Below are 22,143 nucleotides of genomic sequence, written 5' to 3' on the forward strand. Positions count from 1 at the left end.
TCTCTCATCTCCAAAGTGATTTACATACGCATAATAAACATGACATTACCATTTGGAGAAAAATTAAGCTGAATGCCACAAACACAATGCTAAAACCATACAGTCATCATTGTCATGAACTTATATTTTTTATTTAATTTTTATTTTAAGTCATTTCTAATCGTTCGATCATGAATTTTCTTTTAAAATGATCACAAATTTCAATAACAAATTTGCTTCATAGAATCTTAATCGTAAATAAAGGGTCGAAAGTGGAAGATTAGACAAGTTTGGAGACCAAAAATATCATATAATTCAAATAAATATAGTAATCCAATTTTGGAAAAAAAAAAAAGAACTTACGGTCTAGAAGATCAACAATTGACATTCTTGTGAAATTTCTTTTTTGACATTTCTCACAAATTTCAAGAGCAAATTTATCCTTTTTTTTCCGAAACGGAGAAAATTTATCTAATACTCGATTAAATTATGTGAGCCAAAACTCAGATTTACTACTACAAATTTGCCTCGGCCGATTCCAGGGGCAAATTATCTAATACTGAATTTTGTGAGCCAAAACTCTCATATACTGCTTTAAATTTGCCACGCCCAAAAAACCCGACGTTGGTTTCAAGAAGTCCCCACAAAAATTCTTCCTTGTCAGTGCCAAAGATCATCCACACACTGGCAATAAGCACCACCATGGTTAGTGGGCTCTGTGCTTTCCTTTGTTTGATCTCTTTTTCATATTCCTTTTCTCAAATTCCTGTAATTGGCTAACCTGTCAGAAGAATTGGGCTTCATTAACTATTTGTAAGAGATTTTTCATGTGATTTACGTTTGAGGGGACTCGTTATTCAGCATTATGTTAGGGAATTTTTAGTGTTTCACTTGTACATTTTCTATACCCTTAATTGTTATGTGCTGTTGTCGAATGATGGGTTCCTTTTGTTTAAAATGTGCTCCAATTTGGATGCAATTGATTTGTCTGCAGGCGATGTATGTGATTTATCAATTTTAATGGTTTATTTAGGCTAAGATGATGAAGTAATTTTAACGGCATGCTGTCTATAATCTCTTAAATGGTCGCTCGATTTAACGGATTCCTTAAATTGTAGGATCTATCTATTTGGTTTTCTTTCTCAGTTTGGGCCTTAATAGAAGGAGTTCATTATGAACCTCGTTTTTTATATGGAAGCAATGTTTTACTGATGTTGTCGAGAAGAAACTCTGAACACAAGAGGTATACAAAAAGTAAAGAGTTTACACAAAAATATGGTTCTCTACAAAGACTTCCAATGATCTGTTCCTATTAGAACTTCAAGACAAACCCTAAGTTGTAGTGCTTTACAAAGTCATATTCCTCCCCTTTAATTCCTGTTCCTTTGTCTCTAAGTATCAATATGAGTGCTAGCGGCACAACATCCTGTCCTCTACTTCTTTTCCTGCTCCTTAGTGCCTAACTGTGCATCACTTGTTCCACTGTTTCTGGCGTTGTTCATTGTATCTAAGCAAGTTCAGGACTGTCCATGTCTGCTGGCTTGAAATCCCTCAGCACACTAGTGAGTGATTCCTTTTTTCCCCCAAAATCTTACACATCAATTACCAACTAAACATATGCCGTTTTGCTTTTCCTCAAATTTTCTGCTGTTAGGATCACTATTCTTGTTGATATCCATGCAAACCAACAAACCATCCTTGTAGCTTTCAATATCGACACTGATAGGTTTGAGAATCGCTGGTCCTCCTTCTTCAGCAATCTTTTTCCAAGAACTTACTCTGTTCCCGTTGCCACATAATGTTGTTATTGGAATCCTGCCATCTCTTCATTATGCTCCTCCAAGCCACATCCATAGGGGATATTGATGTTACCAGTCCTCCGATCCCTATCCTGAATGTCATACTCGTCCGCAATCACTATCCTCCATAGTTGCATGTTCTTTATTTCCAAACCTCCACATCGACTTCCCTATCAGCACTTTGTTGAAGACCTTTAAATCTTTCTCCCTGAGTCCTCTACGCTTGATTGGAGAGGTGATCACATTCCAATTTACCTAATGAAACTTTATTGTCGTGTCATGCGGGTCTGGTAAGAAATTTCTTTCAAGTTTCTCCAGCTTCCCAGTTTCATTTGTTGTCGGTTCGTGCATTATGGACATGTAATAAGTCAGGATACTTGAAAGTATGCTCTTGATCAGAACTGCCTTTCCTCCCTTAAACATGTACTTTTTTTTGCCACCCCACCAATCTCTTCTCCACTCTTTCAAAGCAGTTTCCCTTTGTAGGTAGTTGGGGATGTTCCTGTTCTGCAATTAAGTACTTCTGATAGTTGTTCAATGTTGTCTACATCTTCCACTGGGATATTTTCCATTTCCAGAAGTTGATCTTCAGCCCTAAAAATTACTTGAAACCATATCAGGACATGTAAGCTAATTGTTTTGCCTCTGCATCACAAAAGACTAGAGTGCCGTATGCAAAAATGAAAGTGGGAGACCTGATGTTATCATAACGTCATTCCCGCCAAACTCCTGCTTTGAATCCCTTACCCCTTGTGACCATTCTATCCATCATCTTACTGAGTGCCTCCATTATCAATAAAAATAGCATGGGAGATAAATGATCTCTTCTCTTAATCTGAGCTCTCCAGAAAGCCAGATGGGCTTCCATTGATGAAAATTGAGAAATTTACTATAGATATGCAGAACTTTATCCACCTTTACCTTTATCAGAAGCCTATCCTTAGCATCAAAGTCCAAGAAGTTCCAATTCACAGTCTTATGCTTTCTCTAGATCCAATTTGCATAGAACACCTGGTATCCCTTTCTTTCTTTTAGAACCCAACTCCTTATTGTCCACCAATTCTGCATCTAAAATTTGTCTGCCATCCACAGACACATGCTGAGAGTGAGACACTGTATCATCCAAGATCTTTAGTTTATCTGAAAGGACCTTAAAAATGATCTTATAGATGCTTCCTGCGGCTACAAGACTAATAGATGTACTTGATGTTTGAGGTTCTCTCCTTCTTAACATTGTAGTCTCCATTGCGATTGCCTTCTGTACTTCCCTCTCCCCTCTTTGGATTAGGGATAGGGAGGGGCTCTAGAGGAGCACTGTTGTTAAATAATTCAGTTTAATATGTTGCCGCTAGAAGAATTCGCCTCTCATAAATCAGAAAATTTCACTAGGATAAAAGCCAAGCCTCGCCCAAACGCTGTGTGACTCCAACTTATCAACTCCAATTTGGTTAGCTAGCTCATGTTCTACTGGTTTCTATTGCTTATTTTCCTGTTTCAAAGAAAAGTTTATATCAGATAACTCCTCAATTCTTTTTTCCTACTCTACAGTTACATAATTGGAAAAGAGAACAAGAGAAAGCAACAAAGTCGACTGCACTTTAAAGTATAGCAAAAACATGCCAATGCTTGGAGACCTTGCAAGCAACAAATTGAGTGTCGATTTGGTCTTTAGGACCACTAGACCAACTTCTCATGAACCATGCCATTTAATAATAGTTTTTAAGCAAGAGACAAAGGCAAATCCAGGATTTGAAGTTTATAGGTTCCTATAACAACCTCAAGTTAATATACAATAATAACTGGGTTCACAGTCAAATATTTAGTGGATTTCTTAATACATATACTAGGTTTGGGTAAAAGCTACTGGAATCCACTTGTTTAATTGTGGATCTGCCACTGGCAAGAGATAAAACCCAAGCCTGTCCGTATGTGCAAACCTAATTAATGTGTCCAGTCTGTAAGTGTATGAACATCTAGTAACACACGGTCTTTTTATTCGCTTATGGGTAATATAATTAAGAAGAAGAATGATCGGCAGGTTTTGCTGATAGATTGTGCCTTCATTGACTGTTTTAGGAAGCAGGGAAGATTCTGGAATTAGTCAATGCCACCCATCCAAACAAAAACCCATTAGAAACTTCATTATAAACAAGAGAGTGAGAGAATGAGATAGAACTTGCTTTAGAATGTTATGTGCTCGTATGTCAATCTGTTCTAAGTGAATGGTAACAGATCTTCTTGTTTAGGGTCAGAGATTGCATGAAAGTAAGAAAGGTTGCAGTTCTTTTCTGTTTGTAAATAATTCCTATATATATTTACTTAAGTATATCTTGTTTTGTTACCACTTATATGTCCGGCTGAGCAAGTCTTTATCCCTTCATGATTGAGCCGAACTTGACATGTCCCAGTGGTTATGTATTTGGTGAGACGTCAAGTACGTATGCCAACTTCAAGCCTTTTTTACGAGTCATTCAGTTCATCAAAAAATTCATATTAAGGTTAGCAATAAGGGAAAATTTGAAGACCGACTTTTTAATTTATACTGTCAGGCTCAAAAGTTTTGTTCTCGAACCAACTATCTTGAGAAGGAACATCCAGCAACTATCAAACTTAAATGGATGCATGTTTAATCTTATCAAAAAAAAAATGGACTGATGTCGAACTAATCGACATCAGTGAAGATCGGGTTAGATGGTTTTTACTCTATGAACGCAGCAGGAGGTTCATCGGCAAGATCAGAATCGATGAAAACAATCTAAGATGGGTATGCGCTGCTTTGAAAGACGCCTCACGGGGAGATGGGAACTTGTGCAGGAGATGGGGAAGGAAAATTGAGGCTTATATTTACAGAGTATACCAGAATTTCAACAGTTACGGCAGATTTGTTCGTATTGAGGCATGGTTGGGTGACAGGAAATCATCGGTGATTATCCCAGAAATTATCGAAAACGGAGGATGGTGCGACATTGCTAACAAAATCTTGAGATTTCTTTGGAGTCCAGAAAGACCGGCGTCGAACTGGTACTATCAAAGTCAGTTAAGATCTTATTTTGAAGCTGCTAGTCCTGAGCTCTGGCCTTCAATGGAGACGAATGGTGCAGTAGCAGATCAGAACAAAATCAAAATTCGTGCAGAGGCTGAAGCAAATAGCTCTCATTTTCTTGCTAAATGTCTAGTTGGGAGATTTAATGACCCATTCAACATGTCTCCAAACCATGAAGTTGTTCAAAAATGGTTTACTAACATATGGAAAGTGACAGCAGGCTTGAAGGTTACGCCAATTGCGCACAATCTCTTCCTCTTTGAGATGCCTTCTCGCTAAGAAGCAGTTAGAGTCAAGGCAGGTGATTGGTACTGGAATGGAAGAAGGTTGTCGTTGGAGTGGTGGTCAGCGGTCACAGGATTGGCAATGGCGGAACCAAACTCCGAACGTAGATGGATAAAACCTTTTGGAATTCCTCTCCATGCTTGGTTGGAAAGCTCTTTCAGAGTTATTAGAGAATTGTGTGGCGGCTTCGTTGACACCGACGAAGACACCAATAAAAGGACTCACCTGCACTGGGCTAGGATTTGTGTCAACAAATCAATTGAAGAAATTCCTAGTAAACTTGAATTGAAAGTGGGAGAACTAAGCTATGAAATTTCTATAATTTCAGATGCTCACACTAAATTATGGGTCGCCGAAAATGGGGTGGATTGCAGCAACAAGGGTTTCATTGAAGAAGAATGGGTTAGGGTTAGGGTTTCGAGGTTTGCAGCTATCAAATCAGTAGATAGGCCACAGGGACAGCACATGCCTTTAGCCTTTAATTCAAAATTGTCATATGCCAATGAGGCGGGGCCCTATATTAGGTTTAATAATCCAGCCAAAGGGGCCAGTATTATTAAGGATGTTGGGCCTAAAACAATTATTATTAAGAAACCAGACAAAGGGGCATGCATTATTAATAAAGCTGGGCCTTCAAACACAAAGAAAACAGATCAAGCTTATTACAACACAGACCCAAAAAGAAGAAATAAGATATTACAGATCTGGAAGGCTAGAACCCAAGACCCATGCCTTCTTAAAACACGCTCTTCACCTCCACCACATAATCTTGATCCCCTTTCCATAGAACTCCATGCTCTGGAAATTAAGCGTATGATGTCTGATTCAGAAGGGAGTGTTTTCCCGAGCCTCTGCGATGCTGATGATGAAGGAAAATTGCCCCAGGATATAGAACTTCCTTCTATTCCTCCACGGATCAGGGAATTAACGCCAGTGTTTGGCTCAGAATCTGTCCCTTCCTTGGTACAGTGATAACTCTTCTAATCAACAAATTGTTCATACTCCTTCTGTTATATCCACTTTGAAATGGACAAAGTTGGTTATGGTGAAGGCATGCAAAGCATTTGGGGTTAATGCAACTGGTTTTGAACACGAATTATTGAATATGATTCTAAGAATGGACAAGAGAAGACAATCTAAATTGCAGCAAAGGGAGTCAGAAGGGGGTTGTTCAAAGACAAAAAAGAAGAAAGGGGTGACAGAATTGAAAAAATTAGTTTCGAATTTAAGCCAGGGTAAAGGGGAAGGTAGGGTAAGGGGCAGGATTCACAAAGCTCATTTGGGATGAAAGTAAAAATCCTTAGTTGGAACGTTAGAGGGTTGAATGAGAGTAAGAAGAGGGGGATCATCAAATCTTTGTTGATGAAGTGGAAGGCAGATATAGTATGTTTGCAGGAGACAAAAATTGAAGAGTGGTCACAACAATTAGTAGGTTCTTTATGGGGAAATAGATGGGCTAGCTGGGCAGATTTGCAAGCAAATGGCACAAGAGGTGGGGTTATCATTTTGTGGGACAAAAGGTTGTGGAAAAGCATTAACATTCAGCAAGGTATATACTCAGTTTCTGTCATTCTAGAAAGTCTCCAAGAATAATTCAGGTGGTGTTACACTGGGGTATATGGGCGACATTCAAATGCAGCAAGAAAGGATCTTTGGCATGAATTGGCATCAATAAAGGGTATTTGGAATGAGCATTGGGTGATAGGGGGAGATTTTAATGTATGCAGATATGAGCATGAAAAATTCAACTGTCTTAGAAGGTCCAGAGCAATGAAATCTTTCTATGATATTATATTGGAATTGGAATTGTTGGACTTACCCCTACATGGAGCTCAATATACATGGTCTAGAGTTGAAGAACAACTTCAGGCTTCTAGAATTGATAGGTTCTTAATCTCATCTGAGTGGAATGACAGCTTCAAGGCAATAAAGCAGGTGGCTTTACCCAGAGTAGAGTCTGATCATAAGCCATTAATGCTTGAATGTGGGGATTGGGACTCCAATTCATCTTATTTTAAATTTCAGAATATGTGGTTGCTAGCAGAGGGATTCATGGACTCAATTAAAGAATGGTGGTCCAGTTATCAGGTAGTGGGCAGTCCAGACTTCATCTTGACTCAAAAACTGAGAAACCTGAAGAAAGACATCTCATGCTGGAACAAGGAGGTATTTGGAAAATTAGAAACTCAAAAAAGTAAGGCACTTAATGAACTAACTATACTGGAACAATCATCTGAAGGCAGAGTTCAAACACAAGTTGAGAAGGCTCAAATGATCAACCTGCAATCACAAATTCAGCAGTTAGCAAGGATTGAGGAGGTTTCATGGAGACAAAAATCAAGATGCTTATGGCTTAAGGATGGAGATAGAAATACAAAATACTTCCAAAAGATGGCTAATGCTCATAGGAGAAACAATTGCATTGATAGGCTACAGATGGGGGAAGTCATCATTGAAGATAAGGAGGAAATCAAAAGTGAAATCCTGAACTTCTACCAACAGTTGTACACAGAGAATGAACCTTGGAGGCCGACAGCTAGATTTGACAATCTAGCTAGGATTTCAGAAGCTGAGAGAAACTGGTTGGAAAGGGAGTTTGAGGAACAGGAGATTCTTTCAACTATTAGAAAATGTGCTCCGGATAAGGCTCCAGGACCTGATGGTTTTACTATGGCATTCTTTCAACATGCTTGGGAGATTATCAAAAAGGAAGTTATTGATGCAATGAATCATTTTCACCACAACTGCCACATGGTTAAATCTATTAATGCCTCTTTTATTGCTTTGATTCCTAAAAAGAAAGGCGCAACCGAGCTCAAGGATTATAGACCAATCAGTCTTATAAGCAGTGTTTATAAGATTGCTTCTAAACTTTTTGCTGAAAGGCTTAAAACAGTCATTGGGAAGTTGGTATCGGGGAGTCAGAATGCTTTTGTAAAAGGGAAGACAAATCACAGATGCTGCTCTCATTGCAAATGAGGCACTAGATTGGAGACTTAAGAGTGGAGAGCCAGGGTTGTTATTTAAACTGGACATTGAGAAAGCTTTTGACAAAGTGAGCTGGTCATACTTGCTCACAATTCTGAGGCGCATGGGCTTTGGGGAAAGATGGATAAGATGGATCAAGTTCAGCATCACTACTGTTAAGTATTCGATCTTAGTGAACAGTGGTCCAGTGGGTTTCTTTTCTCCACAAAGAGGTATCCGACAGGGCGATCCTATCTCACAGTTCCTCTTTATCTTGGCCATGGAAGAGCTTAGTAAAATGGTGCAGAAAGCCAGTAAGTTACAGTGGATAGAAGCTTTTAAAATTGGGAGGAATGTTGGGACTCAAACTGCTGTATCTCATCTACTTTATGCAGATGATACACTGATTTTTTGTGGAGCTGAGAGGTCTCAAGTGATCCAACTAAACTTAACTTTGTTCATTTTTGAAGCTATTTCAGGTTTGCACATGAACATGTCGAAGAGTACCATTTATCCCGTTAATGAAGTCCCAAATCTGGCTGAGTTGGCTGGTATTATGGGATGTAAAATTGGTTCATTTCCATCTACTTGTCTTGGTTTACCTTTGGGAGTAAAATTTAGATCCACTGAAATTTGGAACGGGATCATAGAAAAGTTTTAGAAGAAACTTGCATCATGGCAAATGCAATATCTTTCATTTGGGGGCAGATTAACACTTATCAACAGTGTATTGGACAACATACCAACTTACTACATGTCTCTATTTCCCATCCCAGCAAAGGTTTTGAAGCAACTTGATAAGCTAAGAAGAAACTTTCTCTGGGAGGGCAATAATGAACGACATAAATTCCACTTGATCAAGGGGGGTTGGGAATCAAAGATCTAGCAGCACACAATAAAAGCATGATGATGAAGTGGCTGTGGAGATACAATATAGAGGATTCTGGGTTCTGGAAAGTTGTCATCAAAGCCAAACATGGAGAGCTGAATCACTGGTGTTCAAAAGTCTCAAGTGCCCCATACGGTGTGGGATTATGGAAAGGCATCAGCAAATTATGGAGTACTTTTGCTCAGAATATCCACTTTGAAGCTGGGAATGGTACATACATCATATTCTGGAAGGATAAATGGCTTGGAAACTCTACCCTCCAAGCTGCATTCCCTAACTTGTTCACCATAGCTCAAGATCCTAATGCGGTTATTGTTGCATATAGGAAAGGGGTCAATTGGAACTTGAAGTTCAGAAGGGACATGCATGATTGGGAAATAAACGAGTTGCTAGACCTTTATGCAAGACTACAACAAAGCAATGTTAACTCCCAAGTAGTGGATAGACTTAAATGGGGGAATCATGGTGGAGGCATCTACACAGTCAAGGTGGGATATCAACAGATGTGTTCTAGTAATCCCATGATAGATAACTGGCCCTGGAAACTTATTTGGAGAACCAAGCTGCCACCAAAGGTTATCTGTTACACCTGGACAACATTATATGAGGCATGCCTCACACAAGATAACCTGATGAAAAGGAACTTCCAGTTACCTAACAGATGCTACATGTGTCAAAAGAAAGTTGAATGTACCTGTCACTTGCTCCTACACTGTGAGGTGGCCTCAGACATATGGTACATGTTTTTCTGCCTTTTTGGTCTCAAATGGGTCATCCCTTACACAGTCAAGGACGCTTATAAGAGCTGGAGTTTATGAAGAGTTGATGAAGCCATCGGGAAAATCTGGTCAATGGTCCCTGCTTGTATTTTCTGGTGCATTTGGACAGAGAGAAACAAGAGATGTTTTGATGGAAACTCAACTTCTATAGGTTCTTTAAAGGCTATGTGTATTGCAAATTTGTTCTGTTGGTCTAGACTGTACCCTATCAATAATATTGATCATCTTTTGGATTTCATTCCTTAGCTCTGGCTTAGCCAATTAAGTATAGGAGCCGGAATATTTTTTGTAAGCTCAAATGCCAAATCATGTACTTCTTGCATCTTTTGGATGCCATCTATTGAAATCACTTACTTTATAAAAAAAAAAGAATGTTGGTTGGGTTTATGAAGTTTTTGTCAGACTCTCTGACATAGAAGTAATAGATTTACTATTCTAAGTAATTATTGGATCTAACTAATACCACGTAAATACTAAAATAAAAATTACAAACTTTAGTCGGGGGGTTTATGTCAAATGTGCTAAGCTGGATACATTGGTTTATTTGGAACTTCAAGTAGAACCAAAGGTAACTATTGAGAAAGGAGCAAGTTTGGGATATTCTCTTTAGATAAATCATCTGGGTTCTTTAGCTTCTCTTCATTTATGCAGGCAATGTATATCCGTGTTAAGCATGACAAGTCCACATACTTTATTCAATGTGATCCAACCGAGACAATCCTACGAATAAAGGAGAAATTGTATAACCTCATAGATCAATCTGTTAATGATCAGCGATTAATCCTTGTAGCTACTGGTGATGTGTTGGACGACTTGAAGTCATTGGCTGATCAGAAGGTAGATAACCCCTCTTTCACTACTGTGTAACTGAGAATGAATGGTATCATCGAGGATTCTGGATAATCAGCAACACTATGGTTAATATCCCTCTTTTTTTTTTTTTATCCATTGTGTTCAGATATAATCTGCCTCATAATGGACTGGTACTTTCCTTCCGGTTGTCTCAAAAACATGTCCACTTTCTATGAAAATACCCCTCAACTATCCAATACTTTTTGATATTATATTATCTAAGAGGTAGTGCGACCTTTTAACTAAAATGTTTAAATTGTGTAAAATGTTACAGATTTTCCAACCTGTTAAAACCTACTTCCACTTAAATAGGATAAAAGTTAATTTCTTTCTTTAATACTTGTGCCAAGTCAAAATTGTATATCTATAATGTGATGGAAGGTACTAGATAAGTAACAAACTTTATCTTTATTGTAATGCGAGAAGTTATAGAGGTTCACAAGACACTTTTCTCATTGTAATAATCGAATAGTTTGTCACTTCATGTGGTATCTGACTTATGTTCTAAGAATTACCATTATGTAACTTTTCAGGTTGAAAATGATGCTGTGGTGGCACTGACTCTGAGGAAAGGTTCTCTCTTTTGTGTTTCTTCTGTTCTGGTAGAAACTTTTTAGCAAACTTAGGGATCTTTGTATCATAAATTGTCTTATTCTGAGTGGATACTGGTTTGATTCTGCTTCTACTATTTACCCTTAGTCTCAACCTATGTTGCGCTGACTCTTCAAAATCCCTTCCGCACTCATGTCGACACGACATGGGTGTGGGTATGGGTGTGAGATCCATACCGGATTTGGTCAACTTACCTTGGGTACTTTGACTACATTCTATCACAGAGAAGTATAGATTGGTGGGTATTCGGTTTGATTTTTGGGCAACTATATATATAGTTATAGTTATATATGGTATGAGAATGCTTTTCTATTACGCGAGATATCTTATGAATAAAATATTGGTGTTTATAAAGTATAAAGTTTTATTAGTTTTAGTTCAATAACTTTAACTAATTGAAAAATATACTTTATTTGTTGTAATATACATTTATTGGCCGTATCCAAGCACCTATATCCGCACTTGGCCATACCCCTGAATCCTAAAATTTATGTGATGAAGAATCCGATTTCTAGATCCGCACTTGGATCGGATACCCGCACCTGAGTCTGAGCAACATAGGGCTCAACTGTTTGTATTCACATGCTCATGTATAACATGGTGGTGAAGAATGTTCAAGATGCATTCTCCTTTGTTTCGTGCAAATATACATCTGATTTGAGTACCAACCTTTGGTGGAAATCAATCTCTTTCATGGATTAGAAAAGATGTGTTTGAGTATGGCTTCTGAAAATCCAGGAAGTTTGACTACTGCCAAAGCTACTCATTTGGCCTAAGTGGAAGACTCAGGGAAAACTGGAAAATTCTAAGTATATTGACATTTTGGTACAGGTGTGATTAGATTTGAGGCTTTCCATGACAGTTATAAATTAAAAATAATAATAATTAGGTGTTAGATAATACATAATCAAGATGATCATGCATTTTTCGTACATAATCAAGATGATCATGCATTTTTCGTACTGACAACAATCACAAGTTGATTGAAACCAGTACAGTAAATATTCATGTATGTTATTTGGTGCAAAACCAGGTCAGCATTAATTTAAGACTAGATTTAGCGTAATATATGGCTTGAAAAAGTTAGCTGAAGACTGAAACATTTTAATACAACTGATAGGGGTGGGAAGGAGCTTGATGATGTTGTTGCCAATGCCATAATGTAGGTTGAGAAGAGATATTACATGTATGTAACATGATTATTGACATCAAGAGTTAGATGCTATTTCAAAGAGGGCAGGAATGTTTGAATCTGCTTATTGAACATAAAGGGATTGATGTGATCCTGCAATTTAATGGACAATATGGTTACTAATGGTCTAGAGCATAGAGAATCCTACTTCACCTTAAGTGAGGTGGAAAGGATGTCTGATCAAGCTGGTTGTTTGGCGTTGTTACTGCATGTTACTCAGTGGAATGGTTTATTGTTCCTTGTCTTGACAAGAAGAAAAGGAATTTGCACCGAGGGTGCGGCCTAGTGGTCAATAAAGTGAGTGAAAATCTTAAAAAATAAAAGTGATTTCTTAAAAGTGATTTCTTCTCATCTGCCTAAGCCCTGGGTGAGTAGAATTATCCTGTACCGGTGTTGGTGGGAGGTAGCAGGTACAAGTGGAATAGTCGAGGTGTATGCTAGCTGGCCCGGACATCATCTTTATATAAGTCAATTGTTTCTTGCTTCCTCATGCTGAAACTTGGAGTCGTCATGAATTTCTGAGTTTTGATGAAGATATATTTAGTGCTTCAAGGAGTTTAATGTTGAGTTACAAACAAAACCATTTGGTAGCAAATCTTTCAAAGAACTTTCTCTCCCTTCAATTGATATGTTATGGTTTTTTGCACATTATTATTTGTGCAAATCCATCTTTTGTGACCTTCCAGAATGAAAAGAAGAAATTAGAAATAATTGCGAAAACGAAAAAGAATCCTTTTGAGTGTAAGGGAGTGCACAAGAGTGGAGGGGTGAATTGTGCCCAATTAAAAATTAGTTGAGTAATGTAAGTAATAGTCGACTCCTTTTCTCTTAAGTTTTAGAATTAGGCAGAAAGTAAATATGCAGAAATAAAGAAACAGTAAAGGCTCAAGCTTTTATACTGGTTCGAGTACCGTTATGGTACCTACATCCAGTTCACTTGGGTCACAAGGGTTCTCTTAGATCTTCAATATGTGAACAGTTACAATAGTTGTGGTTTTCGTTCATTCACCATTAACGAAGTTCAGTTTGAATGGTTCTCAATGCTTGACACTACTTCTTGACTGTTTTCTAACTCTTCCTATCTTTTGTGACGCTAGTAAACTAAAGAATACAGTGTTTGTACTAAGAACTAGAAAGATGTAGAAACTTGTATATGGAAATGCGTAAGTCTTTCTTTTGTCCTTCAGTTCTTCATATAGGTAGGTCTTGAGTTCTTCTTGTCGTCAGAGTCATTGCACATCTTGAGCAGACGGACCATTAATTGAGGTAAAAAATATTCTAAGAGATTTGACCCAAAGGTTGCCTCTGAATCCAGTTCACAAAAGAGGTCTGGATTCAATTCTTGGATATGCTCTTCTTTCCTTGTATTTTCCTGACTTTTCAGGAGCAATCATTGGGCTGTAGTTGATTGATCGACAATCACTCCAACTTTCATTTTGCTTGTTGTCTAAATTTGAATTTTGTCAATTATAATCTTGTGATTTCTTGCTCCACAGTTTTTCCTTTATTTTCGAACTTTATCGCTCATCCTTGTCTTGATTGATTTGCTCCAGACTTCTTGATTCGGCACTGTCTTGATTTGCTTTACTCACATCAGTGGCATATTTCTATGCGGGTCTTACAAAAAAAGGATTAGGTTATTTCGGAAAATATATTCAACCAACCCCAATCCTTTTACCCATTAACATCTTAGAAGATTTCTCAAAACCTTTATCACTTAGTTTTCGACTTTTGTCAATTGAAGCATTTGCATTTCTTTCCTTCCAAGTTCCTAAGTTCCTGCATACATTAGGATTGGTTAGATATTTGCTATTGTCATCATTGAAATATAAAGTGTAACAATCCCCCATTTTTGATGATGATAATCAAAAGGAGTAGTAAAGCAGATGACACTTCCCCCCTGAGTTTGTGCTCCCCTGGACTTTGATGCGTTGATGTTCCCTGCTTTGTTGCTTCCTTATTTTCTCCCCTTTGACATCAATCAAAAAGGAAAGAACTATGCAATGGAGGCAATTATGCAAGTGTACGTAACATGCAGAAGCAAATAGGAAAGCTAGTCCTATGCCTTCAGCTGAGGCATAATAGTAAATTGGTTCTTGATCTTCTGAAGAGTTACTGTTCTCATTGTTAGTTTTGAGAGGATGGGAGCCAAGGGATGACTCGAGATTAACTGTTTCTTCAGGGGTTTGAGTCTTTTGGAAATGTCGGCTATGCCGTGTGACTGTGGAGCACGAGAGGTTTTTCTGCTTTGCCATGATAAAGAAGTTTGGTGTGGGGTGGAAAAAGATGGAAGGAGGGAATTCTTAAGGAGCCGCTAGGGAGTGTGAAGGATTGTATCGGTTGGAGGGAAAATGTGGGAACATAATGAAGTGACTGTTATGAGGAGTCTCTTCGGCGGCACATAAGGTAAGTAATAATTACGGTCATATCAGCAATTAATGAAAGCAATCACTTATCAAACATTGTAAAAGGAAATAAAATATTTTGGCAATCTTGAAAGCAGAAAAATCTTTTTATGGAGCAGGCATGATTCCAATTTGACTGCGCAATGAACAAAAGCATTCTTCGAAAAGAGGTTTAGTAAAAGTATCAGCAAGTTGGAACTCAGTATTAATAAATTCTAACACTATATCACCTTTAGCAACATGATTACGAATAAAATGATGCTTAATTTCTATATGCTTTGCCTTAGAATAGTGCACATAATTTTCTGACAAGCAAATAACATTGGTATTATCACAAAGAATGGGAGTGGAAGTAATATGAAGATCATAATCTAAAAGTTGATGCATAATCCAGAGAATTTGAGTGCAACAACTTCCAATAGCTAAATATTTAGCTTCATTAGTCGATAATGCAACACAATTTTGTTTCTTGATATGCCAAGAAATTAAAGCATTTCCCAGCAATTGACATGTTCCACTGGTGCTCTTTTTGTCAGTTTTGTCACTTGCAAAATCTGCATCTGAAAAGCCTTTTAGATTAAAATTGTTAGAATGAGGATACCACAAACCTAACTAGGTGGTGCCGATAAGATATCTGATGATACATTTTACTGCAGTCAGATGTGATTCCTTTTGAGCCGACTGAAACTTTGCACATTTGCATACACTCTGGTCGACTAGCTGTGAGATATAGGAGGGATCCAATCATCCCTCTGTGCATGATTTCATCAACACTTTTTCTGTCTTTGTCTTCTTCTAGTGGGCTCATGGGAGTTCCACTTGACTTTGCATTTTCCATACCAAACTTTTTTATAAGCTCCTTGGTGTATTTGGTTTGGCTAATGAAGATTCCTTTGAAGGGTTGTTTGATTTATAGCCCAAGGCAAAACGTCAACTCTCCCATCATGCTCATTTCGAATTCTCCTTTCATAATATTTGCAAATTCCTCACATAACACAGAGTTAGAACTTTCGAAAATAATATCATTTACAGAGCTTTGAATAATAAGATTACCTGAATTTGATAGTTTAATAAACAATGTTGTATCTATATTACCTCGTTTGAAGCCATGATTTAACAAAAAAAAATTTAGTCTCTCATACTAGGCCCGGTGAGCCTATTTGAGACCGTACAAGGCCTTTGATAGCTTGAAGACATGATTTGGAAGATTGTTATTTACAAATCCAGGAGGTTGTTTTACAAATACCTCTTCAGATATGTATCCATTCAAAAAGGCGCTTTTTACATCCATCTGAAACATCCTGAACCCTTTGTGAGCTGCAAAAGTAAGAAGTATGCGAGTGGATTCTAACCTTGCCACATGAGTGAAGGTTTCATCATAGTCGATTCCTTCCTGCTGTGAGTAACCTTGAGCAACTAGTCTTGCCTTGTTATGAACTACTTGTCTAGATTTGTTTAGCTTATTTCTGAACACCCATTTTGTTCCTACAATTGAAGCACCTGATGGTTTTAGAACTAGGTTCCATACTTCGTTTCTTTTAAACTGTTCAAGTTCTTCCTTCATAGATTTGACCTAGTTGTCATCCTTGAGTGCTTCATCAACCTTCTTTGGCTCGAGTTGTGATATTAGAGCCATATGAGAATTTAATTTTTGAGACCTTGTGGTAGTGATGCCCTCTTGAGGATTTCCAATAAAGAACTTGTGACGGGAGCCTTGTTCACCCTTCCATTCATTTGGATCTTTGTCAACATCATTATCAATTCTTTCAGGAATTGGTTCGCAGGTAGAGGATGGAATTTCTGCAGCTTTTTCTGTAGTCGACTGAGATTCATCATGAATTGAATTTTCAGCATTATTCTCAGGTATTTGAATAATCTTTGACACACCTGCAATGTCTTCTTCTTCTACTGTCTTGATAGTATCAGTACGATGGTTAATATCAATAAAAACTACATGAATAGATTCTTCTACTACAAGAGTACGCTTATTGTAAACTCTATAAGCTCTATTGGAGGGAGAATAACCAAGAAATATACCTTCGTCACTTCTAGGATCGAACTTACCAAGATTATCCTTACTGTTGTTATGAACAAAACATTTACATCCAAAAGGATGAAAGTAGCTCACATTTGGCCTTTTTCCTCTCCATAGTTCGTAAGGAGTCTTCTTTAAGATTTGTGTGATCATACATCTATTGATGATATGACATGCTGTACTTACATCCTCTGCCCAAAAGTGATGTGGTAGTGAGCTTTCTGCGATCATTGTTCTGGCCATGTCTTGAAGTGTCTTGTTTTTCCTTTCCACTACCCTGTTTTGTTGAAGAGATCTTGGAGATGAGAAGTTGCGTGTGATACCATGTTTATTGCAGAAGGTTTCAAAAGCTTTGCTCTCAAATTCTCCTCCATGATCACTCCTTATTGTGGAAATGCAGAGACCCTTTTCACGTTGCACTTTCTTGCAAAAAGCTTCAAAGTTCTTTAGTGCCTCATCTTTGTGACTCAAAAGAATAACCCAAGTGAAACGAGAATAATCATCAACAATGACAAATGCATTCTTACCATTTATGCTAGAGGTCCTTGTGGGCCCAGAAAGATCCATCTGCAGTAATTGCAAAGGTTTTGAAGTAGAAACAATGTCTTTTGGTTTAAAAGAGGATCTAGTCTGTTTGCCAAGTTGACATGCATCACATATATGATAATTTGAAAAATTCAATTTTAGAAGTCCAATGACTAGATCTTTTTTTTGAAAGCTTTTCAATGGATTGCATGCTTGCATGACCTAATTTTCTATGCCATACCCATGGGTCATCAATCATGGATGTTAGACAGATATGATTCTCAAGATTATCTAATTTGCTAAGAGTATAAACATTTTTGTCTCTGTTTCCATAAAGAATTGAGTTACCTAATTCGTGTATTAAAGACCAGCAGTCTTTTTAAAGCGTACCTCATAGTCGTTGTCGCATAGCTGACTGATGTTGAGTAAGTTGTATCCTAGTTTGTCCACGAGATAGACTTCGTTTACTTCACATGTTGAATTTAAAGGAACTTTACCGACCCCAATGACGTTTTCTTTGGATTCATCTCCAAAAGTGACTGATCCACCATCCAAATCTGTGACATATTTAAAAAGTTGTTTGTCACCTGTCATGTGTCTGGAACACGTGCTGTTAAGATACCATTTTCCTTTTCTGTTTTTCTTGCTGTGTTCCTGCATCACAAACAAATTACTTTTTCTTAGATACCCAAGCTTTATTGGGTCCTTTTTGGTTAGACTTGGAGGTGGTGGCCTCATTTGTTGTTTTGGGTCTCCAGACCCACTCTTTTTTTTCTAACCTGCAGTTGTTAAGAAAAATGACAAGATTTACCGCAATAAAAACAAGCAGGGTGGCTCTGGTCAGTTCCCTCATGGGATCTGGTAAAAGGTTCCCTCATGGGACCTTTTTGAGGAGTCGACTTATTTGATTTGACAGAGCTATGACTGATGGATTTTCGTAATCCACATAACTGAAGCTGGAACTCATAGACTTATTCTTGAAGCATGTCTCTTTCAATTTCACAAACTTCCAGTTCCGAGTCCTTTTTTTCTTTTTAATTTTGCGAAGTTCGTGAAGAACCTTTTCAAGATCAATCATAGCTAAATTAATAAATTCTTGAAGTTAAATGCATTTAGGACAGGGACGTACCTCACTGGTTTTTCCGATTGCTATCAGACTTAGCTTTTCATCTAGTTCATTTTCTTATTTCTCATCATCACTTTCGCCTATTGCCATGAAACACATGTTGGCCATTTCTTCACCTTCAAACCCTTCTTCATCACTCTATTCTCCGAATGATTTCTTCTTTTGAAAGTCTTTGTTGATTTTCTTCTTTACTTCCGGACATTCAGCTTGTATATGTCCAAATTTTATACATTCATAGCACCTTCCATCATTTTTGTTATTTTCATTTGATGCCCTTCTTTTTCTGGTAAATTGTTTGCCCTTTCTTCCTCCTCTGGTTCTTCTCATCATATTAGATACTACCGTAGATAACATTGCTATGTTTTCCTCCTGCTCTCCTCCTTTTTCTTCATTTTCAGACTCGACTGCAGTTACTTTGAAGGCTACATTTTTCTTTTTCTCTTCTGGTACTCGTCTGTTTAGATGAATCTTTTCAAATGCTATGAGGTCTCCTCGCAATTCATCATATGAGATTTTATCAAGATCTTGACATTCTAAGGCAATACCCTTAGGCTGCTATGCAGTGGGTAAGCTACTGAGGATTTTCCTAACCTGTTCTCCGGTTTTCAGAGGTCTTCCGAATGATTTCAAGTCTCCAATGATTTTGCTGAATCTTGAGAACATTTCTTCGACTGATTCACCTTCCTTCATTTGAAACAATTCATAGTCATGAGTTAGAAGATTTATTCTTGTCTCTTTGACTTTGTTTGTACCTTCACAAGGGACTTCTAGTTTGTCCCACATTTCTTTTGCAGTTTCACTACTTGATATTTTCTCATACTCTTCTCCACTTATGGCATTGGACATGAGAGTTTTTGCCTTGGCATTCACTTGAACAACAACAACTTGTTCATCAGTATAATCATCTAAATCAAGAGGGTCAGATGATACCTAAGCTTCACCTTCTTTATCCTTCTTTGGTGGAATAGGGAGATCTCCCTTTTTAATCAAGTGCCAGACTTTAATGTCATATGATTTTGTGTAGGTTTGCATACACACTTTCTAGTGTGAAAAGTGCTGACCATTAAAGTAAGGTCGTCTTGCTTGAGAGGTTCCTTCTTGAAAGAGTGTTCTAATAACTGTGTTTGATGCCATGATCTTTTCTTTACTTGCGGTTAAGCAATACTTTGTAAGACCTTACTTGATACCAATTGAAACACAAGAGGGGATGGGTGAATCGTGCCCAATTAAAATTTAGTTGACTAATGACAGTAATAGTTGACTCCTTTTCTCTTAAGTCTTAGAATTAGGTAGAAAGTAAATATGCAGAAATAAAGAAACAATAAAGGCTCAGAGTTTTTATATTGGTTCGAGTACCGTTGTGGTACCTACATCCAGTTCCCTTGGGTCACAAGGGTTCTCTTAGATCTTCAATATGTGAACAGTTACAACAGTTGTGGTTTTCGTTCGTTCACCACTAATGAAGTTCAGTTTGAATGGTTCTCAATGCTTGACTGTTTTCTTACTCTTCCTGTCTTTGTGACACTAGTAAACTAAAGAATACAATATTAGTACTGAGAACTAGAAAGATGTAGAAACTTGTATATGGAGTTGCGTAAGTCTTTCTTCTGTCCTTCAGTTCTTCATATAGGTAAGTCTTGAGTTCTTCTTGTTATTAGAGTCGTTGCAAATCTTGAGCTAACCGAGGACACGACCCTAGATAGAAGGGTGTGGAGATTGAAGATTAGGGTAGAAGGTTAGTAGGTAATCGTGCGTTTCCCTTTGTCTTTTCTAGTTCGATAGTATTCGTGCTAGTACGGTACCCTTTTTTCTTAGTTTGCTATATTCGCATGTCTTGTTCCATTATTACTTGCCATCGGTAATTCCGTAGTTTACTAGCAGTACTTCGTTCATATTCTCGTTTGCTGCCTTGGACTTAGTTTTCTAAATATATTGTCTTGCTATTACTTGTTATCGGTACCTCTTTCATATTCTTTGTTGCTATCTTCGATTTAGTTTTCTATTTATTTGTCTTGCTATTACTTGCTATCAGGGCTTCTTTCACCTTCTTTAACTGATGGTCTATCGGACTTTAACTGATGGTCTATCGGAAACAGTCTCTCTGCCCTTCCAGTGTAGGGGTAAACCTGCGTACATCCTACCCTCCCCAGACCCCACTTGTGGGATTATACTGGGTGGTTGTTATTGTTTGTTTGCAAATCTTGAGCAGACGGACCATTGATTGAGGCAAAGAATATTCTAAGAGATTTGACTCAAGGGTTGCCTCTGAATCCAGTTCACAAAAGAGGAAGAGGGCTGGATTCAATTCTTGGATATGCTCTTCTTTCCTTGTATTTCCCTGACTTTCAGGAGCAATCATCAGCCTGTAGTTGATTGATCGACAATCACTCCAACTTCCATTTTGCTTGTTGTCTAAATTTGAATTCTGTCAATTATGAACTTCTGATTTCTTTCTCCACAGCTTTTCCTTTATTCTCTATTCTCGAACTTGATTGCTCATCCTTGTCTTGATTGATTTGTTCCAAACTGCTTGATTCAGCATTGGCTTGATTTCTTTCGTTTTGTCAATTTCAGCATTTGCATTTCTTTCCTTCCAAGTTCCTAAATTCCTGCATACATTAGGATTGGTTAGATATTTGCTATTGTCATCATTGAAGCTTAAAGTGTAACAGGGAGTACATTAAGACTTGAGCCCTTTACAGGGATTAGCATTATTTAATATTTATCTCATCAAATACATGATTGCCTTTTAAGTTGTTAATTTTGGTGCCATATAGAAGTACTGCCACACCATCACCAACTTTAAAAGTAAAACAATTGTGAATTTGGTGGCTAGAAGTACTCCTACAACAACGTTTCTGGTATTAGAACTTGTTTTAAAAGTAAAACAGTTCTGCATTTGGTTTCTCTGGGAATTTAAGATGAAAATTGTATGACATTTCTAGTTATTAGCAGCAGCAGTTTCCACAGCTATTAAACTCCCGAGAGCAAGATTTAACAGGAAGTGAAATTGGGCTTTTGAGGAATGTAGGATTTCTTCTGGTCGTCCCTGTTTGTACATAATGCTCTATTCTTCAACATCACAATATTTATATTAGTTGCTCCATCTATGATACACATTTTTGTTAAACAGTTTCTCATCCATTTGTGGTTCTCTTATCCTTTCAGATGACAATGAATTTGAGGATGTAAATATTGTGAGACCAAATGATTTTTACCAGTCCCGTGATGCAGAAAGTGGTGCAAGTTGGTGACAACCACCCCAGCAACAGTTTATTTCTTAAAGATCCACATTCTTGTACACAGTATCTGGCTTGATAAGACACTTGAGGTAGTGCTAAGTTGCCTGCTGCCCGAGAATGGTATTGTGTCATTCTGTTTAAAAGCAGTGTGATGGAACACTTACCCGAGAATGGTTTTAGGTCTTTGTTATCACATGAAGAGTTACATATTGACGCATAAATGTTTCAGATTGAAATTCTCTCTCTCTCTCTCTCTCTATATATATATATATATATATATATATATATATATATATATATATATATTTTGTGATTTAAAGATTTGCATTGCATGTAAATGTTTGGCTGTGTGAATTTTCTTGTATCTCATATTCATTCCATGCATGAATCGCTTCTCCCTTGGAACAATGATT

At 37.6% G+C, this 22,143-nt stretch overlaps 1 protein-coding gene across 3 annotated transcripts; it reads left to right on the forward strand.

Moving 5' to 3' along the window:
• The first annotated feature begins 424 nt into the window (after positions 1–424).
• On the forward strand, positions 425–22,114 carry LOC104084630 (uncharacterized). Of its 3 annotated transcripts, XR_011407948.1 has the most exons (5): positions 454–684; positions 10,393–10,578; positions 11,127–11,166; positions 21,657–21,819; positions 21,927–21,969. XR_011407948.1 is itself a non-coding variant. In XM_070175096.1 (4 exons), exons 1-4 carry the CDS (start codon positions 682–684, stop codon positions 21,678–21,680), a joined length of 282 nt encoding a protein of 93 aa, XP_070031197.1. In that variant the 5' UTR covers positions 425–681; the 3' UTR covers positions 21,681–22,114. The 3 variants fall into 3 exon arrangements, 2 of the variants coding, with proteins under 2 accessions (XP_070031197.1, XP_070031196.1); XM_070175096.1 differs by having other exon boundaries at positions 425–684; positions 11,127–11,195; positions 21,657–22,114; XM_070175095.1 differs by having other exon boundaries at positions 455–684; positions 21,657–22,114.
• Positions 22,115–22,143: the final 29 nt, after the last annotated feature.

The sequence above is a fragment of the Nicotiana tomentosiformis genome, chromosome 5 (assembly GCF_000390325.3).
Source record: "Nicotiana tomentosiformis chromosome 5, ASM39032v3, whole genome shotgun sequence".
NCBI lineage: Eukaryota > Viridiplantae > Streptophyta > Magnoliopsida > Solanales > Solanaceae > Nicotiana > Nicotiana tomentosiformis.

What these genes read in the sequence shown, in the direction of transcription:
- LOC104084630 (XM_070175095.1), top strand. An exon ending in AGTCATTGGCTGATCAGAAG is followed by an intron (nt 10,579 to 11,126) that starts GTAGATAACCCC and finishes GTAACTTTTCAG; the next exon opens with GTTGAAAATGATGCTGTGGT. An exon ending in GGCACTGACTCTGAGGAAAG is followed by an intron (nt 11,167 to 21,656) that starts GTTCTCTCTTTT and finishes TTATCCTTTCAG; the next exon opens with ATGACAATGAATTTGAGGAT.